The sequence below is a fragment of the Haemaphysalis longicornis genome, unplaced genomic scaffold, assembly GCF_048455015.1.
Source record: "Haemaphysalis longicornis isolate Haplotype H1 unplaced genomic scaffold, Haemaphysalis longicornis Haplotype H1 scaffold_8, whole genome shotgun sequence".
In the NCBI taxonomy this organism is placed as follows: domain Eukaryota; kingdom Metazoa; phylum Arthropoda; class Arachnida; order Ixodida; family Ixodidae; genus Haemaphysalis; species Haemaphysalis longicornis.
In genome coordinates this window covers 125,385,588-125,402,753 of record NW_027526445.1, presented here as the reverse complement: position 1 = coordinate 125,402,753, position 17,166 = coordinate 125,385,588, and the positions used below count along the sequence as shown (strand labels likewise).

At 45.3% G+C, this 17,166-nt stretch overlaps 1 protein-coding gene and 3 non-coding genes across 7 annotated transcripts in view; 2 read left to right on the top strand and 2 right to left on the bottom strand.

The window, feature by feature from the left end:
* LOC144149950 (protein-cysteine N-palmitoyltransferase Rasp-like) overlaps positions 1-17,166 on the bottom strand; it is a 45,132-nt gene that overhangs the window by 26,219 nt on the left and 1,747 nt on the right. For all 4 annotated transcript variants that reach the window (XM_077681701.1, XM_077681698.1, XM_077681700.1 and 1 more), the window contains exons 2-4: positions 10,465-10,547; positions 1,534-1,601; positions 595-705 (exon numbers count right to left, since the gene is read on the bottom strand). In XM_077681701.1, coding sequence (XP_077537827.1) covers positions 595-705; positions 1,534-1,601; positions 10,465-10,547 — 262 coding nt within the window. The remainder of the gene's footprint in view (positions 1-594; positions 706-1,533; positions 1,602-10,464; positions 10,548-17,166) is intronic.
* Trnat-agu (transfer RNA threonine (anticodon AGU)) lies at positions 5,178-5,251 on the top strand. The gene has a single exon. It is a non-coding gene; the product is annotated as a tRNA-Thr (tRNA).
* On the top strand, positions 8,042-8,114 carry Trnat-agu (transfer RNA threonine (anticodon AGU)). Its single transcript has one exon. It is a non-coding gene; the product is annotated as a tRNA-Thr (tRNA).
* On the bottom strand, positions 11,646-11,719 carry Trnat-agu (transfer RNA threonine (anticodon AGU)). Its single transcript has one exon. It is a non-coding gene; the product is annotated as a tRNA-Thr (tRNA).

The following is a 17,166-nucleotide window of genomic DNA, read 5'->3' as shown; positions in this document are numbered from 1 at the left end:
CTCTAGTTTTGCGCACACGCTACGAATGTCACAGACCCCCACAACGCTCTTTCCAGAGTTCGTGAGCAGTCGGTACCATCGGTGCACGTTGAGTCCGAGAGAGGGGAGAGAGGAGGACTCCGCTGCGATCGCGGGGCCTCTGTGTCCTTGAAGCGCGTCTGGGCCTGTTGCGTCGGCACGCCATCGAAGTTTGAAACGGAGACCCAGGCTTGTCCAGGCATGAAAACATGAGTCACCGACACGGTGGGGCTTGCTCGAAAAGCGCACGTAGTGGCTTCGCCGCACAGCCGAGGAGTACTGAAACAAAGCCCAACTGCGGGCTCAATCGTAACAATACTCTTAGTACATCGCTATTATTAACTTCTTCAAGACAGATATGCAACTTGTACTATTGGTAACAGTTCAGCGGCAAAATGAGATATATTTTTTTACCCTCATAGCCCTTAAAATGCTAAACGACTTGTACTTTAAAACCTAAAAAACGGCAGTCATGCGTTTAGGTTGACGGAGACATTTCTACGAAGTTTAGTTTAGTTAAAATGCATCAGTGTCTTAAAGATGATTCAAATCTCGTCGCAACGTCACAGTTCTTACCCAAGGTAGCGTGTGCGATAGGATCCTTCCGGTCACGGTGTACCCCAGAAGCCAGGGCCACGCCATGAGAAGGAAGTGCCTCCCTTCTCTCCACTCTTGTTCGGTGTTGTCCTACATGGGAGAGAGAGAGCAAAAGTAAAGTGTACAATGTCATGTGTATGTATGTGCCGGCTTACATATTCCCGTCCCATAGCATTATGCTGCAGGTTCGGCGTCATCCCCATCCTGGCTCCAGCTTTGGATCGTATCGGCCTGGGTGAAACCGTCGAGGTTGCGGAGGCCGTATTGGGCAGGGCCAGCCCTTCCGAGACCGGTATTAGACCACGACCTCCGATCCCATATCCCCATTTCACGACCAGCTGAAGACCAGCCGTTACACGCCGAGACGAGACCAACCGAACATGCTGTGTCCCCGGCCCTTTCGTCCGACGTGGTTCGATTTACCTCAGCCGGTTGTATCTGAATTCAAGGCATTGCTGTGGCGGGGTCAGGCACCATCAAGGAGTTAAGCGTCATCTGTTGCGGCAAGGACCGCTCTACTATTTAATTTATTTTATTTTACAAGTACTGCCAGCCTTATTGCAAAGCCTTAGGCAGGAGTGGACATTCGGTACAAGCACAGATCAACAAGCTAGAAGACAATAAACAAAAAATGCACAAGATTCAGCACAAAGAAATATTTTTTCTTGCCACTTCGGAAACAAACAAAAATTTCCACCTCATCGTTCGTTCTCGCTGCCCTCACCAGCGCTGTGCTAGTGTTACTGCTCCCGCCCGTGGTTACTCAGCGTTTTACATTCTCCAGATATGCACCACTAGCCCAACTTCCGGTTTTGCTCCCTTAGCATGGTGCTTCAGCATACTCAGTGTTGAAACATATTGCATCCTAGATGACCCATTGTTAAACTCAATATAATTGTTTGCGAATTTCAAACTTACCCACGGCTTTGTGAAGCCGTAAGGGCTGGGGCTCAACATGTAGTCCAGCTTCTTGGGCACACTTGTGTCTGCGCTCGGGAAGAAAAGAACAAACGAGTCAGGGAAGGGCAGGGAGATGACGGTGAAACTAGATTGACCGCTTTAGATATCTTTTGCGCCTCCTTCTGAATGCAGCAGACAATACAGCCATGGCTAAGCTCCAAGAGCGTCGAAGAATTGTTCACTAAAATATGGGACTCGAGCCATCCTGAACTACTCTGCGGAGTTCCACTTCCTGAACATAATTTTGTTCCTTGCATTATATCTAAATACATTAGTACAACCAGCGTACATTATGCGAATCCTTTACGTACCATTGTTGCCTCGTTCTCAATCCGCTCATCTAGCTCGCTGCATCTATTTCTTGCGCAAGGTATTAATTTCTCACCTTCTATATCCCTGACATCCCTTTACGTGCATACAGCCCCAGAGTTGTTTGCTAGGTCGGTTGGTTGGCTCCCTTGAAGCAGTTGTTTTAAAAGGCTGTCAAGCTAAACGTTCTCCCTTGAACAATTTTTTTCTCCGTACCTGTCATGATCGGAACCGCCTTAGTGTAAAAATTGCAGAATTAGTTATTGGTGACCATCTTTTGCACCACACTGTAGATTTAATTATAATGAAGTGGATTTTTTCTCTGCATTGAATTTGTCAGCGAGTACGCTGACGAATTAACGCCAAGCAATGTGATTTCCATATTGTCACGAAGCCAAGGACGACGCAGTTGTCTTGAAGGAGGAACAAGTTTATTGGAGCGAACTTGTGCTCCCCTAACAACTCAAAAGAATACAGAGGCGGCGAAGCAGCGGTCAACAAAGTGACTTGCGTCGGCGAGCGTCGCGGAATCGAATGCCGCGGCGTCTGCTGTACAGGCTTTTATCTTTCGGCGCGAGAGTTTCTGGAACCGTCGATTCACATCCAGAACATTGTAGATCACAGAACATTATTCTGGAATAGCGGCGTTAGGGCGAAACACTCTGCTTATCTGAATGAGATAGCCCGGGCGGCATAAAAATGAAGAATGGAACACGCGCTTCGCATAGGACACAGATAACAGATCCGGGTGCGGCCGGGCATTAAAAACAAACAATAAATAAACAAACCCGTATATGGTTCGCGGCAATATTGTGTAATGGGCTTGTGTAAGGACTTTCGGAAAGGTGATACCTAGGTGTTGGGACGTAGCTTATCATAGTCGGAAACACAAATTTAGTCACGAAACCAATGACAACTTAACACATGAAAGCAATTTTTACTTACAAAAATGTTCTAGGCAGAGATACATCAGCATAAGGCAACGTCATTTGGCAAAGGACCAGTCTTCACTTCCTTCAATTCACAGGCTGTTATCGAGTCAGTATTTTGTCAATGACCAATCCCACGAATGAAAAGGCAAAGGTTCATTGACGATTACAGTAGCTTCGCCTACAAATTTATCAGACTAGGGTTGCTCACAGCTATGCATTTTGACCCATGGTTCTCCCGTGTACTTCCTCAGATTTGCTTTGGATGAAAGCGCCCTTATATAATTTCCGCCCAAAGCATCATAGATCTGGATTCAAGAGATGGCATTGCCTTTTTTTTAAACTGAGAAAGCTACCTGAAATGCCCGCAGCCTGGGCTTCTACGAGGAACATAAACGCTGGTCAGATAAATCTTCCAACCGTCGCCTTCAAAGTGAAAGCACAAGGCTTTCTCTGACCGAAGAAATGTCAAAGGTTGTGGCATTTCTATGACCAAAGATATTTGGCCCGCCACCTGCTCGTCGAAGAAAGCTTGATCGAATTCTAAAAGGCCAGTGGGTAGAAATATCGGTTACGCTTTTACTGCTTCCAAGTGTACAAAAGTGCCCTTTGACTGCCTGGTAACCGACGGAGCCTACGAAACCCAAATAGACAAACCTTGGCAAACTCATATCGTCTTTCTACCGAATTATACGTCTAGTAACCTACGGCCATAACGTGGTCATTTTTAAACGAAGCTTATACGGCTAGGAAATACTGTACTTTTCATGTCCAAGAACAGGAAATCCCGAGGCTCCACGCGTTTTCGAAGCTCGAGGTGTTGTGTTGGGTGAGGAATTAGAAAACGAGCTTCCCACGGCTGATAATGAAAACCTTTTTTTCGTGCAGACAGGAAGGTGGTATGGCCGCTTGTCGGCAGAAGTGTGTCTAATATTAGCACGCGCTGCCCATCAAAGTCGCACGCCGTTCAAAATATCCTTAGGACCTCAAGCCTACACTTGGATATGCATTTTCACCGGTGTATCACTACGTATCATTTTCAAGATCAGTAGTCATAATAAAAGTGTGCGTGTACGCATGTGTCTCTCGTATGGATGACCACCGTGAACGCTCAAGAGATATAAAACTTGCTCACCTCAACGTTATGTCATAAAAATATTCGCCGGGCATCCACTTTTACATAGCGTATTGGCCTAGATTTTCAGCGGGAGTATATATTTCACGGGTTTTTTTTAGCATTAGCAACGTGCGCAACAAGCGCAGGATGCATTATCTCCTGTCATCGACACGTGCTCTGCTGAGATGGTAAATTTGATGGAGACGTGTTCTTCTAGAAGAAATGTGTACCGAGAAATTGTGGAGAGCGGGTGAATTTACCATTTTTATCGACCTTGCTGCGACGTACGACCTGATGGTAGAATACGTACCCCTGCTCTTGATTTCTTGGAAGCATCAGCCGTACAGCTTGCGTCACCTTGATGACTGTGTGCGCGTATGTAGGCTTTGAACAAACAAACTCTATGGGTTTTGTCGCTTGCACGTCACCTTCTTCGTTAAGCTCATTTTGTAAAGACCTTCACGTTGCCCCGAAATATAGTTTTTTTCCTCTCCAGTAGAACTCCTCGGTGGCTTTAACTCTCATAAAATCATGGAATACTGTCGGACCAACCTAACCGCGGTGAAAATGATCACTTACTGAAAAATTAAGGCAAATGATGGTCTCTGAACGTCCACGTGACAATGAAGAAAAGGACCCTCCCACACAAGCAAGAGCAATGGCCAAATCATCGGGTGCCACCTTAACATCTTTTCGATTCCCGGCCGCGGCGGCCGTTTTTCTGATGGAGGCGAAAAGCCAAAACGCCCGTGTGTACGAGATTTCGGCGCACGTTAAAGATCCCCTGGTGGTCAAAATTAATCCGGCGCCCTCCACTACGGCGCGCCTCATCGCCTGCTTCGCGTCGGCGCGTTAAACGCTACAATCAATCAAATCAAATCAATCACTTTAACATCTTATAGCTTGTCAAGGGCATCGCAGCAGGGGTTGTCATGCTTGTATTATACAGCAGCTCGTTGCTGTAATTGCGCATTGCTTTTTTTCTCGCATGATTAACCCTCCTCTAGGAGGTTCAGAACGTAAAAAACTGAGTTCGACATTGAGCAGGCGCATATCATTATTCAAAACATCCAAGTAAAAATCCACTGAGGAAGTGGCAACCGGCAGTACACGGCGAGGCATAAATTAGTATTCCGCGGAGTATCCAGAGCAAACACCCAAGCGGAAGGAAAGCTTTATTTTCGGAACCGGTTCAAATCTAATCGCACACTTCGACATCTTCTTGTCTTTTCTCCAATCCCTCCGTCGGCGCCGTGGCTTAGTTGGTTAAAGCGCCTGTCTAGTAAACAGGAGATCGTGAGTTCGAATCTCACCGGTGCCTTAACAGTGATCTTTTTTTCGCCTGGTTTCAGAGTTTACCCCTCGCGTTTGCTTCTTCTGAGTAGCGGATAAACTGCACAATAAGACACTAGAAACTAATCGGGAGCGATGACTCCTTTTTTATGAAGGGAAGCACGTGGTTGAAGTGACTTCCCATGTGACTTCCCCAGCGTTCCGCCCACGTTTATTCTGCAGTTGGCCACAAGTAGTGTCTATGGATAATAACGCAAACGCCGCTGTATAAGCCCCCTGCACTAGACAGATGTCGCTATGAGAGCAGCACTGTTTCTAATAAAGCTGTTTGTAGCCCACGCTAGGGCATAGATAACGGAGGGGCGATTTCTTAAAGGGACCCTGCAACACTTTCTTCAACTTTTTTTTTGACATCTTAAATGCTTACAGAATGTAGTCATCCAACATACCCAGCACTTAGATTAGGGGGTCGCAAAGTACCTCAGCCAAAAATTACTGCTCCATGCCCATCAGATAACTTGTAAACTCGCTCAAATGATATTTCTCTCTTTCCCGGTCTTGACGTTCTTCGACGGCTAAAATTACGTCACTAAGGCCATGTAGCGTCTGTTGGTCGGATTTCGGTCAGTTTCAGCGATAAACGCTTTTAGATAGCAACTTTAAAAAAAGCCACAAAAACAAAGCAGAAATGGAAGGCGTATCTGGTGCGACGAGCCACTCCGTGCTGGCGATATACAGCTTTCGCAGTGGCTCCAGGCGCAAAGGAAAGAGTGAAAGCGCTTATCGAAAGTTTTACAGGGCCCCTTTAATCCTCGATCACTCACTTGCTGCAGCGTGCCGTGCCCATGGTCTACGGGGCCTGCACTAAGACAAAGCGTAACGAAAAACATCCGGGACGAATCCGTCCATACCTCCTTTGGCTTTTTTTATCATCTGCAGCCTGATTGGTCAGCTGCAGAATTAGAGACTACTGTCTTTTACCTGCGCCACTTAAACTATTCGTTTGCCTCGGATTTTGTTATGGGTACGTTATCCAAAGTACCTTCTTTGTGTGGGCGGCCGTAGCTTGACTCGCGATAATCAGGGCTCTTGTATCTCGAACACGGCGCCGACACTTCCGGAAAGTGAATGTTAATAATAGAGGCCATGATGATCATGGCATGTTTCACAATAAAAACGACGCCCCGAACCACGACAATATAGGAAGTGAGCCTGCTGCTTGGGCAGCAAATATTAGCGCAGCCTTCCTGTAGCATTGCAGGTGGGCAACGGTTTGCAAAGCAGGAACAAGTAAAACGAGAGTATTCAAACGCCTCACGGGTATTCGGATAAATCGGGAGAAATCTTTTGACTTGGCATCAAATATTGTGACTGGTGACCAGGCGAAAGAACAAAAAGAAACTTGGTGACATGACTTAAAACACTGCTTACTCCAAGAAATAATGTAGAGACCATTTTTCTCCTCGAACGGAAAAATATCAAAGCGCGAAAAAGAACCACGCAGGTATCCATGACTTACGCGCGTAATTTTTTAATTGGACATTTTCTACGCCGTTATGGTATCGGGTTGCACAGTGCACCCACTCGTTGCAAAAACAAAGACAATAAAATGTTAATCGAAGATTTACTAATGAATGGTTAGGGAAATTTGGGCATCTCGTCCTCCTCCTTCGCAAACCTAGGGCTCGCTCCGATGCGCACCCCATGCTCCGGCTTCAAAAGTCCGCAATTCGGCGTTTCTCCTGCGTCCCTTGCACTGCGTTACATCCGGTCCCAGTGCTCCAACCATCTCAGCGCAAGTTCGCTCGCTACGGCATCGGCTGCCCATCGTTGCTTTTGTTGTCCACCTGTATCGGCATTTCGTCGCCGTCATTCCCATTCTGTCCTCTTTCACCGCCTGCCCTGATGCCTGCTGCCGCGATTCTACAACCCCTTCTAATGGCGGAGGGATTCACAAAACCCGTCGAGGCAGCAGGCGAGCCGCGCAATGACTTCTCGTCTCCATGGCAACGTCGCCAGCTTTGCGAAGGCAACTGTCTCCATCCCTTACCTCCCCTCTGTGTTCTGTGTTCTTTAATCCCTCCCCCGGTTGACAGAGCGACACGAAAACTGGAAGAACGCGCGAACATTTTGTCGACCTGTTCTATCTACTCCTTACGCAATAAAAAGGATACATATGCAATTACGGCGATTCGTCCGATAATTCAAGCATGACAGCGGCTGTCGCCCCCCCTGTGGCCGCCGAGAAATCCAACCTCGTTAACACTTTGACAAGAGCCGTTCCAAACCAATAGAGTCTTTAGAATCCCCGGTACGGTTGCACACTTCCCGGCTGGCATACCGGTCCCTTGAGAAAACTTAAGGCAAATCGGTGGCTCTTTACGCCAGCACAACGTTAACGCAACGTTCCATCTGTACTGGGCAAAGCAACAGCCAAGGCATTCAGTATCCACAATACATCTTGAATTTTCGAATAGCTCCACAAGGACGGCGGGACAAGAGCTGTCGGGCTTGAATGATAGCGCAGCACGCCGCTATACTTATCTATAGGATTACTTTGGCATTATTACCCATCCTGGAAAATCCGTAAAACGTGAAAAGCAGCGTTCATACATTGAAAAACAGGACATCATTTTTCAAAAGCAAGTACGAGTCCAATGAGGAAGCGCAGACCGGTTGCACGCCGCACGACAGATATTAGTATTCCAGAGAGTAGGCCGAGTTCATGATAAAATCAGACACGTTTGACTTTCGGGATCTGTTCGAAGTAGAAACGCAGGCTTGGGTACTGTCTTGCCCGCTCAACACTACATTCATCGGCGTCGTGGCCTAGTGGTTATAGCGCCTGTCTAGTAAACAGGAGATCGTGAGTACGAATCTCACCGGTGCCTTTTCGTTGTCTTATTTTTCTTTTTAATCTTTCTCTATCTCGTTTGCTTTCAATAATTGCACGCGAGCTGCTGAAGGCAACAATTAAAACTGATTGTGAGTAATGCCTGTGTTTTTCGTCAGCGAGAGTGCTATGTGTGCGCATCAAAAGCGCTGCGCGCATACTTGGATCAGCGCTTTGTTCGCGTTTATTCAGCTACTCGTCCCGAATGGCGTTCACAATGACGCAAATTCCGCTTGTGCTTACCATCGCCTGCCCGCAATTGTTTGCTTAGCCGGCACAAATAAACGGATCATTTAAATGCACTAGTCACATAAGGACTGTTTCTTTCAGCAGCACTAGCGACATCGGCAATCCCCCAACTTGTATAATCAGTGGCCACTAGGCGCACAACCAAGGCCTGACACGAGGATATAATTTTTCATTTGCTTTCCGAACAAAAAACAAGGGAACGCGAAAAAAAAAGAGCAAACAGACATGTTTTTACGGCGCATGTTAAAAGAAACTATATATCTTTATACTCTTTATTTTGTACTACCGCCCTTGTATTCATGTTTGCCGCCGTAGAAGGCGTCAGGCGGGGTTATCTCACTTCGTTTCAACCGCATGTACAGTTCAATAATACCGTGCAGATCACCCAGTGATGCCTCTATCGTCGGAAGAGTTTCGTTTGACGGGCCCTGATTCGTCGTCTTTCGCTACCACACCACTACGGCACCTTCCTAAATTTATGGAGACATTTATTACAGCGCATCAGGACCCAAAGATTATCCGCCCATTGGTTCCTTCTTTAGTTCGTCAAGGTTAAGAAGCAACAACCAATTCCGCAGCTGGTTAATAGATAAGAGCGGCATGTTACATTCAAATAATGTTGTAATTGTCGCATTCTTGATGTAACCATCTGTTTTTGACGTCTGCTTTTTACGACATTTAAAAAACCGGCCTCTGCGGCGACTTGTAACAACTTAAGTTGGCTTCGAGATGGAACAACACAGATGTTTTATCGCGTCTCTCTCTCTCCCTCTCTAGATCTTCCTTTCTTACGTTCAAATATCGCCACCTTCATTTAAGTTGAATTGATGCGCCCTCTATTTACACATTCTTAGCGGGTCAGGTCAACTAACTTCTGCAGGCCTACAACATCCAGTTGTGCCTCTTGCTGAGCCGATGACGTAGAAGACAGAGCTTATTAAGCAGCTGGCGTGCGTCCTCTATGCCTCTGACGCCTCGCTTTTCTATTCTTTTTTTTGCTAAGTTAGAAACTTGTGGGCTTCATCTCCTCGTTCAAGGTGCGTGTTACCGATTTTTATGACACTTAAGTGTAGTGCGAAGTATTCAACGCGGTGATTCATACACCGTAACAACACACCCCTAGAATACGCTAGATATTCACCAGACATTTTAGCTGCTCACCTCCCACATTGTGCGGGTGCCGCGCCTGCGTGCGGTGTTAGCAAATCCGTTCATCCACTATCACCATGGTGCTTGCTTTTAAATTCAGAGCACCTTAGGGAGTCGTCTTTTCCTTGTGGCCGCAGCTCGATCGCTGGACCCAAGTTGAGCCATACTGCCTTCCGTCGTCACGGCGTGACCCAGAGGCTTCGAAAGCCAAGCGGTTTATATAGTCATAAGCGTTCAAAACGCGTGAAACATTGGTGCTTGTCATACCTCTCCCTGTTGTTTAGCGCAAAGAAAACTGCAGGCACATTTGAGGCAAAAAGCGCGCGCGTTCATTTATTTAGAAACGCTCGTTGGGTTAGCTTTTCTATATAGTAAGCGAAAAAAAGTGGCAGTGCAACGCCGGCACGTGTGGCAGGAAAAGCAAGCACAAAAAGAACACAACTCCCGCTGGCGCAGTTTCAGGCAGGGGGAGCGCGAGGACTGCGAAGGCGGGAAATTTGCTAGGCATTGGGTGGTAGCGCCGAGCGGATAATGCCGCTATACAGCCCATTATGGCGACTCACTGCTCTGCAATTCCGACAGCTTTCATATTGAGTGGAACGGCTTTCATTTTTTCCAGATGGTTGCATAAAGGCATTAGTGTGTATTTCGCCTTTATCAGCCACACAGCCATCGCAATTCGCAGTATAACCGCTGCAATGTTCTTGCTATTCCAAGCCACGCAGTTTCAATACTCCATTCAAAGAATGAAGCGCGCATTTCCCCATACCTAAGTAGCACTCCCCGCCACACCCCTTCACAGCATCCATTCACAAATCCTTTTTTGGCACAACATTACAGAGAAAGTATGCTTATGGCTGTCTTCTACAATTTTCCCTATCTCCCCGTTGGCGTACCTGTTTCTTTCGACCCTCAAAAAAAGAAAAAGAAGAGAAAATTTGTGCACTTACTGACATCGCAGGTGGCATAACACCACAGGGTGTACGCCACGATTCCAATCCATGCGACCCAGTTGAATATCCTCAACGGACACCTGCAAGTTGAAGTCTCATGATGCTGCGAAGACCTTATGCGACATGGGAATATCTTTTTTTTCCTTTTTAATGTCCTGTTCTGCCCTTCTATAAACTATCAAAAGTTATAAGGCTACTCCTGGGTTCATTGCGGATAAATTGGTATTAATTTCACTGACAAAGAATTGCGTTAAAATAAACTATCCCGGGATTATATTTCATTCTTGTGTGTTGTTTCCTGTTGTGTGTACACGACTGTTTTCCAAATGCTTGCCTTGAGAAACACAAATAGCTTTTACTTGTTACCGATTGTCACAAGCAACGCGATAATATCCTGCGCCGCGCAATGGAGATTTTGAACTTGAAAATAAACCACCAAAGATTCCAGTAAACACGAAATTTGTAATCCTGTCTAGTCCTTTAATAAACACCGGAAAGAAAAATCTATAGGAAAACGACAAATGGAAAATTGTGGTCACAAGGCTCATATCCTGTGCTACTGCTTAAAGTTCGAGTGTTTTTTACTTTTTTTTTGAAATCTTGTCTACGTTCACTCATTTCAAAATGAGGTTTAGTCAGAACACCTTACGTAACTACTAACTAACCAATAGGGAAGAATAACGTAACCCGGATCATAGCTTTCAAAGGTCGAGCTATAGGCGGTGTGGGTAAGGCTAAATCATAAGTTAATCTCTTTTCTGACCAATATTTATTAATTTTTGTTGACTCCTGAGAAAAATGTCAAGGCAAGGAGCGATCGCTCGCGGTTTATACACCCCGAAATATTAAGCCAATAGTAATTACTTGTGTACACTACAAATTTTCGTTCGTAAAAGCCACGCGAACAAATTTTGCGTGAAACCCTCATTTTATTCTCTATTCTGACTGTTGTCCCAGTTAACGACAGGTGATATTTCGCGATGAAATAAAACTTTGTTGAGCGTCGGAGCAGTAGCAGCCGTAGAGGGATAATTTATTCAATAATATTTTGCGTATGGTAGAATGGTAAAAAAGATGAAGTCAACCAATGTTCACGACTTGCTGCACACTGGCTTTTATTCGTCGGCGAAACAACAAAATGAGACCTGAAGAAGCCGATGAGCAAAAAACCTACTTAGAGGCACCGGTGAGATTCGAACTCACGATCTCCTGTTTACTAGACAGGCGCTTTAACCAACTAAGCCACGGCGCCGACGGGCACGAAGGGGAGACGGCGAAATGTCGAAGCGGGCTGTCAGACTTGAACCGGTTCCGAATGCATAACTTTTCCTGTGCTTGAGTATTCGGAGGGCATACCCTTAAGAATACAAATTTCTGTCGCGCCACGTTCTGCCGGTTTGCCCTTCCGCGTTGGGGGTGTTCCTGGTTCTTCAGAAAAACGATCCGTGGTTGTTCCGGCTTTCCACGTTTCACGCATCCTCTAGGTGTGGTGGTAGCGTCAAAAAGCTTCGAGGTCAGTGAACCCTGCCAGTGTGGATGAGCAGCAGTGCTTCGCACTCATGGTCACTTAACGACGACGGTCACTGCGGCCTTGTGGTCGTTATTATACACGTTGATTAAAGTTAATTAGACAGGTGTTATTAAAATACAAGCTTAGATGTACGTGAAGACCTCCTCTACAGTGAGGTTATGCGCCCAGGGGGACACAGAATTGGACGGTAAAATTGATATCGGTGGGTTAATGAGCTAAAATTGAATAATTTACATTCTAGAGGCTGCAGTAAGCCGCCATGTTTATATTTATTCATTTATTTATTTCACTTACTCTCAATCGCCGAAGCATTCTAGAGAAGAGTGGTTTACAGAGTACATACAAAAAAAGGACAGATGTGGCAAATTACACAAAATCTCTTAAATTGGCAAACTATACGTGGTCGCGACATAAATACCATAATCAAGAACAATTAGTAAAATCAAATATATTCACATCAGAAAGGCATAAAGCAAAATATATGCACATCGCAAAAGAAGAAAAAGAAAATAGGAACGGAAGGTGGCAATGTTGCATGTCACAAACACAAGCATTGACACCGAGTGGTATATGTTGAACAAAGCATACAAAATAAAAGATAAATGCAGATACAAGGGCAACTGTGCGCCAAAACTAGAAGAAACAAATTATGATTGGTCATCTGGAACCAAATACGCATATAGCGAGCGTCGAAAAAGTGTGTGATCTGTTACGGATGCTAGATCTGCAGGAAGGCGGTTTCAATCATTTCATGTGCAGGGTAGGAATGAGTGAAAAAATGTGTTGGTTTGTAAATGAGTGATTCCAACTTTATGCATGTGATCAAAACGGGACGAATAGAATGGTGGCGGTATAAGCAAGCTGCGCAGCAAGTTATGATTGTATACTTTGTGGAACAGGTAAAGACGAAAATATCTTATGCGCAGGGTCAGGAGAGGCAAAGATAAACTGGACTTCATTGATGGAACACTGGCTGCTCGTTGATAGGTTGACAATATAAACCGCACTGCGTTGTTTTACACTAGCTCTAGAGAATGAACTAAGTTAGCTTGGCTCGGATCCCAAATAGATGCAACGTTTTCTAGTTTCGAGCGTATTAAAGTTCGGTAAAGTGTTAACTTTCTAGGGAGGCAGGAGCTTGGCTGAAATTTCGTCGTAAATAGCCCAGCATGCGATTAGCGTTTGATGTGACGGAGTCAATGTGCAATTTCCAGGTTAGGTCTGATAATAAGGTGACGCCGAGATAACCATAGGATGACACGTTTTCTAGTGGCACATTAGTTAGTGTGTAAAAAGCTGAACATACGTCATGCCGAGAAATACGCATAACATTGCATTTTAGGGGGTTAAGCACCATTTTCTATGTTTCGCACCATGTCACAATTTTGTTCAAGTCAGGCTGCAGTTCGCGTTTGTCGTCGTCACTCCTGATTTGACGATAAATGGCGCAATCGTATGCGTATAGATGCATTGAAGAAGACACATGGTTAGAAAGATCATTATAATATATTAAAAAGAGTAAGGGACCTAGAACTGAACCTTGAGGCACACCAGATGTTACCTCATTAAGTAGGGAGTCGAAACCATTTAGCGTGACATATTGAAAACGGTTGTTAAGAAAATGTTCTAACCATAGCAGTAACTGGGGATCGAGGTTGAGGGCGGCAAGTTTAGTCATTAGTAAAACGTGGTTCACCTTATCAAAGGCCTTGGCAAAACCTAGGAAAATACAGACAACCAAAGAATTGCTATCAAGATAGGTATGGAGTGAGTGAGTAAAGTGAAGTAACTGTGTTTCGCATGAGCAAGAACGCCTAAATTCATAAATTCATGTTGTGCGGAATTGAAAAAACAATTAAACTCAAGAAAATTACAAATGTGCGAATACAGGACGTGCTCCATAATTTTGCAGGGAATGCTTGTCAGTGAAATTGGCCTGTAGTTTAGAGGTAAGTGTCTGTTTTCTGATTTATACAGCGGGACGACCATGCCAATCTTCCAGTCTCGTTCGTGTTAAAATTCCGCTATTTAGGGGCTGCTGGAAAATCTTTGCGAGAAAAATGGATGAGTAGTTTTTAGTTTGCTTCAGAAACTTTGAGTTGATGCCGTCTATTCCGCATGAAGATGTCAATTTCAATGACTCAATGATCGTTACAATTCCAACAGACTCAAACACAACAGGAGACATGGCACAAAAGCTACTCGGAACAAGATCTGGTATAAAGCTTAGAACGGCTGAACAAAAATTATGAACGAAAACGTTGTTTAATACGGACACACACTTCGCGGGAGGTACAGGTTCGCCTGTGTCATCTACAAGTACAATATCGTGGTTTTCTTTAGTATTAACAATGCTCCAAAGCTTTTTCGGGTTCGTACGAAGAATATCCGGCAAGGTGTTGTTCAAGAAGTGCCGTTTGGCATGTTGTACTGAGCTGGTGTATTCTGTTCGAGCAGAAAAATATGACGCCGAGCGATCACTAGTGTTGTGAAATTTCGCTTTGCGGAATAGCCGCGCCTTTTTGTTTAACAAACGAGTAAGTGTCCTATTGTACCATGGGGGTCTTCCATCAGAGCGAATACGCCTCAGGGGAACGTGCGCATTGGTAAGCTCGGTTATTTTTTCAAGCAATAAAAAAAAAAGTTCCAGTTTTCTTGTACGCTACGGTCATCAATCCGTTCTAGGTGCGTGTCCAGATATGAGCCGACATTCAGATTAATGACGTCGAAGTCAGCCTTACTATAATCACGAATCAGTTTAAGCTTTTGTTTAACGCGTTTCAAGAAGAATTGAAGACTGAAATGCAATACTGAGTGATCACTAATACCTGGAAGATAACTAATGCTCGATACAAAGTCAGGGTGAGTCGACAGGATTAAATCAAGAGTGTTTGTGGTAATGCCACTAAGTCTAGTCGGCTCTTTAACAAGTTGAGTAAAATTAAAGCAGGCACAGAGGTCTAAGAAACTCTGAGATTGGGGCGAAAATGGTTTAAGGTAGGGAAAGAATTTCACGAGTCAATGTTCAGAAAATTAAAATCTCCTAGCGAAATTATAGGTAACCAAGGGTATCGGCAAACGATAGCATTTAGTACGTTGTGCAATTCCTCCACGAAAGTAGAGGGAGCGGAGGGGGGTCGATAGCAGGCTATCACAACTATTCTTGTATTGCCGAACGTGGTGCATACGCCATCTCGAGATCAGTAACAAGGGGTATGGGAAAAGAAAGAATATTTTGCGATACTGCTATCAAGGTTCCACCTCAATGCCGGCCATCTCGGTCGCAGCGGTAACGATTGTATCGTTTATCCACTTGAAAAGTTAGAAGATATCATGTTCCTACACAGCTTCAATAGCAGAATTCTTCCAGCGCGTCCGTACTCCGCGATATCGAATTGGAAGTTTAAGTGCCGTTCTTATGATTACGCATGCTAGAAAGTGAGGACCGCCGCAAAGCTCCTCACTTTTGTGACGTGCCTGCTGTGTACCGTGTTTATTTTGACAACAGGGGTAGGAATAGGCAAAAGTGATAACTAGCACCCTTTCAGTCCTGGCTGGCGTTATCGCAATGTGCCGTACTCGGAACCTCTGTCGAAACACAGAACAAAAGGAAGAATCTTTGCACTGGTCTTCACTGTTTAGTATGCGCAATCATACGAACGGAAATTAAACTTCGCAGTTCGATATCTCGGAGTGCCGATGCGCTAGAAGAATTATGCCAAATGAAACTGCGCAGAAACACGATTACGTCCAACTTTGCAATACAAACATGTTAGTTAAATGTTAGTTAATTAAGCCGCCGACATCAATAATTACCACGTAATTCTGTGTCCCACAGAGCGCACAGCCTGTAGACGGGGTCTCCATGTACACCTAATCGCCTAATTTTAAAAACATTTTGTCGACCTAATTTTATCACCTTGTAACCATTCATCGGCACAAATGCAACTCTAGAGACATTCTTGGATAGTGTCAAATCGATGCATGTATGCCGCTTGGTCGCCAGTTAGCCCGGATCGGAAGGACGTAACAAGAGAAATGACTCCGACACGAAATCGTTAAGAATCTTACGCTTCTGTCCGGACATAATTTAAATCACCGACTATGACCACAGGGGTGGTGCCATTGCAAATAATCCATGATGCGAGGAGAGTCGGAAACACTTGAGCCCTCTGTAAGGGTTGTAAATGCGAAAACATTGATGTCCAACTGAACACTTGAGTTCTCTGCTTCCACCCCAGATCCTATTGCCTCTCGGCAGGATTTGCTTTGCGAACCGCTTCCGCCTTGCGGTTCGCATTGATTTAGCTGCGTCTCATATGCGTTTTGCCGTTGCTCGTTCCACATTGCTACGGCCAAAATAAAGCGTGCGTTATGGAACACCTCACGCTATATGATGCTTCGCGCTTCGAGGGCACGGGAAGCCCCTGGATTTTAAAGCAAACCTTACCAGCCTCTACCAGCCTCTACAAACCTCTACAAACCTCTACCAGCCAACGGTTCCTTCGTGGCATGCGGGACAAGAAACTCCCAACGCGGCTGGCAAGGGGGAGGGCGCTTTTTACTCACGGGGCACAATATAGATGGCGCAGCGAATGGGCGCTATTACGAAATGTTCCCCGTGCTCCCCCTGGCGGGCGCGTCGGCGTAACCTTTCCGTCGGCTTTGTCGTCTGCTTCAGAGACGATTGTTTTGGGCCTGTTTTGGCGCAGCTTCGCGTTCACTGCGCGCTTCCTCCGCACGGGTTGATTAACGTCTCAGCAGCAGCTCCTGGGTAACCAGAACCCGACGGAATTAAGTGACCGTACGGCAAAGATACGTTAAGGATTGGTTTGCAGGGCGGGAAAACGAAATTTAGAGACCACATGCAGACATCTGACCGTTAGAGAAACGCTACCTTTTGCGCACTGCTTGTCACGAATGGGGCTCCGTTTTATAAATTGGTGAATACCAGTTAGGCTTTGTTTTAAGACGTATTACAATAGGCGAAAGGAGCAACTGGTTCTGATTAATAGCGACTTTTAAAGTTCCCTCACCTTTTACGAAATTCTCAAACTTCCTAAATAGTTTAAATAGGTAGAAATAGGAATCATTACGCTCACATGCAGAATTGTTCCGATGTCTGCCCTTCTGCCGCGTGGTGGGCTAGCACATCAAGATGGCTAGGT